Source organism: Pan troglodytes, chromosome 19, assembly GCF_028858775.2.
Source record: "Pan troglodytes isolate AG18354 chromosome 19, NHGRI_mPanTro3-v2.0_pri, whole genome shotgun sequence".
NCBI lineage: Eukaryota > Metazoa > Chordata > Mammalia > Primates > Hominidae > Pan > Pan troglodytes.
Genome location: NC_072417.2, coordinates 77,021,793 through 77,028,347, shown reverse-complemented (window position 1 = coordinate 77,028,347; position 6,555 = coordinate 77,021,793). Strand labels below are relative to the sequence as shown.

The window sequence follows — 6,555 nt, the reverse complement described above, 5'->3', positions numbered from 1 at the left end:
CCTTACAACACTGGTGATGGTGAGAAGGGAAAGACGACAAGCCAGGGGGCATGATCCCAGCGTGTGTGGGAGGAGCTTCCAAATTATCCATTAGCACAAGCCCGTCAGTGGCCCCATGCATAAATGTACACAGAAACAGGTGGGGGCAACAGTGGGAGAGAAGGGGCCAGGGTATAAAAAGGGCCCACAAGAGACCAGCTCAAGGATCCCAAGGCCCAACTCCCCGAACCACTCAGGGTCCTGTGGACAGCTCACCTAGCGGCAATGGCTCCAGGTAAGTGCCCCTAAAATCCCTTTGGGCACAACATGTCCTGAGGGGAGAGGCGGCGCCCTGTAGATGGGACGGGGGCACTAACCCTCAGGTTTGGGGCTTATGAATGTGAATATCGCCATCTAAGGCCAGATATTTGGCCAATCTCTGAATGTTCCTGGTCTCTGGAGGGATGGAGAGAGAGAAAAAAACAAACAGCTCCTGGAGCAGGGAGAGCGCTGGCCTCTTCCTCTCTGGCTCCCTCCATTGCCCTCCGGTTTCTCCCCAGGCTCCCGGACATCCCTGCTCCTGGCCTTTGCCCTGCTCTGCCTGCCCTGGCTTCAAGAGGCTGGTGCCGTCCAAACCGTTCCGTTATCCAGGCTTTTTGACCACGCTATGCTCCAAGCCCATCGCGCGCACCAGCTGGCCATTGACACCTACCAGGAGTTTGTAAGTTCTTGGGGAATGGGTGGGGGTCAGGGGTGGCAAGAAGGGGTGACTTTCCCCCACTGGGGAAGTAATGGGAGGAGACTAAGGAGCTCAGGGTTGTTTTCTGAAGCGAAAATGCAGGCAGATGAGCATAGGCTGAGCCAGATTCCCAGAAAAGTAACAATGGGAGCTGGTCTCCAGCATAGAAAGCAGCCGTCCTTCTTGGTGGGGGGTCCTTCTCCTAGGAAGAAGCCTATATCCCAAAGGACCAGAAGTATTCATTCCTGCATGACTCCCAGACCTCCTTCTGCTTCTCAGACTCTATTCCGACACCCTCCAACATGGAGGAAACGCAGCAGAAATCCGTGAGTGGATGCCGTCTCCCCTAGGCGGGGATGGGGGAGACCTGTGGTCAGAGCTCCCGGGCAGCACAGCCACTGCCGGTCCTTCCCCTGCAGAATCTAGAGCTGCTCCGCATCTCCCTGCTGCTCATCGAGTCGTGGCTGGAGCCTGTGCGGTTCCTCAGGAGTATGTTCGCCAACAACTTGGTGTATGACACCTCGGACAGCGATGACTATCACCTCCTAAAGGACCTAGAGGAAGGCATCCAAATGCTGATGGGGGTGAGGGTGGCGCCAGGGGTCACCAATCCTGCAACCCCCTGGCTTCGAGGGCTGGGGGAGAGAAATACTGCTGCCCTCTTTTTAGCAGTAAGGCGCTGACCCAAGAGAACTCACCTTATTCTTCATTTCCCCTGGTGAATCCTCCAGGCCTTTCTCTACACCCTGAAGGGGAGGGAGGAAAATGGATAAATGAGAGAGGGAGGGAACAGTGCCCAAGCGCTTGGCCTCTCCTTCTCTTCCTTCACTTTGCAGAGGCTGGAAGACGGCAGCCGCCGGACTGGGCAGATCCTCAAGCAGACCTACAGCAAGTTTGACACAAACTCGCACAACCATGACGCACTGCTCAAGAACTACGGGCTGCTCCACTGCTTCAGGAAGGACATGGACAAGGTCGAGACATTCCTGCGCATGGTGCAGTGCCGCTCTGTGGAGGGCAGCTGTGGCTTCTAGGTGCCCGCGTGGCATCCTGTGACCGACCCCTCCCCAGTGCCTCTCCTGGCCCCGGAAGGTGCCACTCCAGTGCCCACCAGCCTTGTCCTAATAAAATTAAGTTGTATCATTTTGTCTGACTAGGTGTCCTTCTATAATATTATGGGGTGGAAGGTGGTGGTATGCAGCAAGGGGTAGGTGGAAAGAAGACCTGGAGGGCCTTCAAGGTCTATTGGGAACTAGGCCGCTGAAATATAAGAGGCTTGGCTGTTCCTGGGCCAGAAAAAGGCTGACACATCACTGCTGTCTATTACTCACTAAGGCCATTCCACCAGCTCAGTGGTCCCAGCTTGCTGGTCACAGCTCATTGGTCATCTCAGAGATGACTTGAAGGCATTTCTTCCTCCCCAACCATCACCAGCAACACCAAACCTAGCCCCCTAGGAGCGGGAAGAAATGAAAACAAGATGGGCTATTAAGTGCAGAGGCAAAAACTCCCCAACAGGTGAGGAAACAATGGCATAGAATTACTTGTGTTTAGAAGAATTTTAAGATGAATATTCCTTAAGCCCAACTACTCTAGGGAAATGAGAACAATGCAAAAATGAGTTTGAGACATACAGAACCAGAGCATTTGGAATCTGAATTAGGGCAAGGGAAGTGGAAGAGAGATTTTATTTGGGATTGTAAATGCAGTGCCAACAGGTGCCAGGTAGATAACAACGTAAGCAATGAGGGCTGGATGGGAGGGGATAAATCCCAGATGACACTCGATTCCCTTCGGGGGATGCAACACAAAGGGGTGGGAACCAGCACAATCTGCAGAACTCAAGCCCCTGCTGAGGTGGGACCCACCCAGCCTGTCACCATCAGGACTGCAGGGACACGGCTTCCAGACCTTCTGACCCTTTGAGACAGCCAGGACATCCAGACTTTTACATGAAATCTAACATTTAAACACTGGCAACACATATTGAAAATCTTTTAAGGGCAAAAATGAACCCAAACACACATGGTCTCCAAGCTGTCTCTGAGCAATTTTGTTCTAATAGATGTTGATTGGGGTAACTTGGTGTAAGGGAAAGAGTCAGAAAGATTTGGGCTGTATGTAATTTAGTGCCCCCGAATAAATTACTTGACCAAGCTGAGATAATAATATATTGCTTTACAAGGATTATGTGAGGACTAAATGCAATGGTATTTTTGATATATTATAGTACTCAAGAAATTCTAGCTATTTCTGCACTGAATTTTTGGATGTTTTGTGTTTTCTGATGGAGTGTCTAAATACCTGTAGTGAAATTATATTGTTTCCCTAATGACAATTAGGAAATAATAAACATCTCAGATGTTTATTATTTCCAAATAAGCACTAAAGAGAGGTGGTTAGTTAAGAGTTTGCTCTCCCAAGCACCTTGGCTAAGTGACTGGTGACCTATAAATCGATGCTAAGATGCTCACAGGAACTCTAGTATCCAAAAATGATTTCATAAAGTCAGGAATTGTTTTGCAATGCAAATAATCAACCCTCCAATTAATCTTCTTTAGAAGTTCGATTCTTAAATGCTATAATGAATTTTCTTGATAATGAGACCCACTTGTATTCATTTTTGGCTATTTTACCATTAATAACTCAGTCCTTGGGAAGTGGTTGAAAGTTGAACTAATCAGAATTCTGGAGCTGCTGCATTTCTCAGCTCAGAAGCCATTCCTGCATCTTGCATTGTTCTTCTACTATCGGGCTTTAAAATTATGGCATTTTGGAGTTAGAAGGGCCTCATAAGTCAGTCTAGTTTCTTCCACTTTGGGAATCTTATCCTACAACATCCATTACAGTCAGTATTCCATTTACGAGTGTGTAGCACTAGAACCAAGGGAATCCCTTTCACAAGGCTCCTCATTCTATTAAACGACTCTCATTGCAAAAAACTATTTCTTGCACGAAGCTGGAATCAATATTCCTGCAATGTCCTTCATTTGGCCTTAAAATTATTTAGAAATCTCAGTCTTTAGAAGTCGATGGAATGAGCACAATTATAATTATCTCTCGGCCTGCGTGTTTTAAAAGGAAATGTGAGCCATCTTAATAAGTATTTGTTGAATGCACGTGACAGTGGAATGACAATGTCCAGCGCCTACTTGGGTGGCTAAGAGGGTTCTAAAGTGGGGTGGTCATAACATGTAACTGAACTGCAGGGGGAGCCACACTCCAGAGACTGTCCACCCAGCTCCCCTCGGGTATAGGAAACTCCACTCAACCACTGCTGGTTGAGAATTAGAAAGATACTACCAACTTTGCACATTTTAAAATATAAAAAGACCTTAAAGACCATCTACTTTAAACTCTTTGATTTACCCACTGTTAGTCTACCTTTCAGCTCATCACCTTGGTGTGGATAGCAATTTCCGCTGCAAATTTGAGATGCCTAGGGTGTTTTCTAAACGATGCATTCGTAAGCCCTCACTCCCTGAGATTCTGATATAATTAGCCTGGAATGTGGTCCAGGTAAGAGTAGTTTGAAAACTTTCCCAGGTGATTCTAACATGTAAACAAGGTTGAGAACCACTGTGTTAGGGACCGCAAAGATGAGACCCATGTGTTCACAGCTGTTGTATTGGTGGAACAGGGAAAAAGGAGAAAAAGGAGATGAGAGGCCTGGGCCAGTTGTGGTGCCACCTGCTCCTAATTCCAACCGGTCATCTAAAAAGTGTTTATCATGAGCCAGTCACAAAAAGACAAATACTCTCCGATTCCAGTCAGATGAGGTACTCAGAGCAGTCAAATTCATAGAGACAAAAAGTAGGATGGTGGCTGCCAGTGGCTGTGGGGAGGGATGGAATAGGGAGCTATTTAATGAGCACAGGGTTTCAGCTGTGCAAGATGAAAAGGGTTCTGGAGATGGTTGGTGGTGATGGTTGCATGACGATCTCAATGTACTTGACATGACTGAAGTGCACAGGCAAAATGGTTAAGATGGAAACATTTATATCTTCTCACAACTAAAAATTGTTAATAGTTTCTTTTTGTTTTTGTTTTTGTTTTTGAGACAGAGGCTGGAGTGCAGTGGTGGGATCTTGGCTCACTGCAACCTCCGCCTCCTCCCGGGTTCAAGTGATTCTCATGCCTCAGCCTCCTGAGTAGCTGGGATTATAAGTGTGCACCACCACACAGGGCAGATTTTTGTATTTTTGGTAAAGACAGGGTTTCGCCATGTTGGCCAGGCTGGTCTCAAACTCCTGACCTCAGGTGATCCACCCACCTTGGCCTCCCAAAGTGATAGGATCATAGGCAGGAGCCACCAGGCCTGGCCCTTAATGGTATTTTCTAACGAAAACTCTTCCTGAAGATAAGATTAGTGAGACTCGCACAGGGAAGAGTTCAGCAGGCAGAGCTCCAGTCATGCTTGACCCCTGGCATAATGTTTTACTGACTCTGTCATTTTTTTTGAATTTACCCTAACCTAAAGTGACCAATTCTGAATTTCTTCCATGAGCATTGTCGAAATACACATGGTGGGTTTTGTCCCTTTATACACAGCTGAGAGCAGAACTGACCCCTTCCCTTTTCTTCTGAATTACAGGGTCTGGGCTTCTAGGCCAAGACAAGCTGACACTTTGCCTGGCTGCTTCTTTAATTCAGAAGGCCCTGAAGTGCTGTGGCACACAATGAGCACCGCTGGGATTAGGGTCACCAACTCGTCCTGGTTTGCAGAAGACTTTCTCAATGTCAACACTGAAAGTCCCACGTTCCTTCCAGGGATCCCTCAGCTGAATGAACACTCAGCTAACAGGACTGGTCACCCTATTAGTAGTCCTAAATCTTAGGGTACCAAACTGTGGGGAAAGTAGGGGAAGGAGCAAGAAAAAGACTAGAAAAACCGGAAAGCTGTGCTCGGTGTATATGACCTTTGATGGCCCTCATGGTTATCATGGATTTCTGATTCTTGCTTTGAGTTTACTGTGATTATAATGATGTGCTTAATTACCACTAGAATTATCAGTGTAATAATAAAAAACAACTAATGTGAACACATATCTCCAGCACCATGCTAGTTTATTACATGTATTGTGTCATTTCTTTCTAATTATAATTCTCTAAGGTAAATACTATTATTAATCCTATGGTAAGAAGTCCCACTAACGATGTAACTTATGCTTTCTCAGGTCTAGAGAGAAAGACACCAGAATGTCACCCTGACCATCCTTGAGAGGATAAATGGCCAGGCACGGTAGCTCACGCCAGTTATCTCAGCACTTTGGAGGGCTGAGGCGGGAGGAGGTCACAAGTTCGAGACAAGCCTGGCCAACATGGTGGCACCCCATCTCTGACTAAAAATACAAAAATTACCAGGTGTGGTGGTGCACACCTGTATTCCCAGCTACTGAGGCGCGAGAATCACTTGAGCCCAGGAGGCAGAGTTGCACTGAGCCCATCATGCCACTGCCCTCCAGCTGGATGGCTGAGCAAGATTCTCTCTCAAAAATAATAAGAAAGAGGGTAAACTTTTGGAGTATTAAAGGCCACTCTTCCTCTGGAGATAATCAAGGTAGCTGCAATTTAAGCATAAGCTGGTTGCTTTAATGTTCAGAAAGAATATGATCAAAACCATTTAGAGGGTGGGGCCTCCTCTTATAGACAATGAGGCAGCTACCGTTAGAAGCTCTATTATACTGGAAAAGAGATATGAGACCCTTCCTACTTTAAGAATCAATGAAGCCGGGCGTGGTGGCTCACGCCTGTACTCCCAGCATTTTGAGAGGCCAAGCTGGGCAGATCAACTGAGGTCAGGAGTTTGAGACCAGCCTAGCCAACATGATGAAATC

The 6,555-nt window shown here is 47.0% G+C and overlaps 1 protein-coding gene across 2 annotated transcripts; it reads left to right on the top strand.

Annotated features, from left to right (window-relative positions):
• Positions 1–264: 264 nt before the first annotated feature.
• On the top strand, positions 265–1,864 carry CSH1 (chorionic somatomammotropin hormone 1). 2 transcript variants are annotated; one of them, NM_001290361.2, is made up of 5 exons: positions 265–274; positions 540–700; positions 925–1,044; positions 1,138–1,302; positions 1,555–1,752. In NM_001290361.2, exons 1-5 carry the CDS (start codon positions 265–267, stop codon positions 1,750–1,752), a joined length of 654 nt encoding a protein of 217 aa, NP_001277290.2. The 2 variants fall into 2 exon arrangements, with proteins under 2 accessions (NP_001277290.2, XP_024206317.1); XM_024350549.3 differs by having other exon boundaries at positions 274–700; positions 1,555–1,864.
• Positions 1,865–6,555: the final 4,691 nt, after the last annotated feature.

What these genes read in the sequence shown, in the direction of transcription:
- CSH1 (NM_001290361.2), top strand. An exon ending in TTGACACCTACCAGGAGTTT is followed by an intron (nt 701 to 924) that starts GTAAGTTCTTGG and finishes TCCTTCTCCTAG; the next exon opens with GAAGAAGCCTATATCCCAAA. An exon ending in AGGAAACGCAGCAGAAATCC is followed by an intron (nt 1,045 to 1,137) that starts GTGAGTGGATGC and finishes CTTCCCCTGCAG; the next exon opens with AATCTAGAGCTGCTCCGCAT.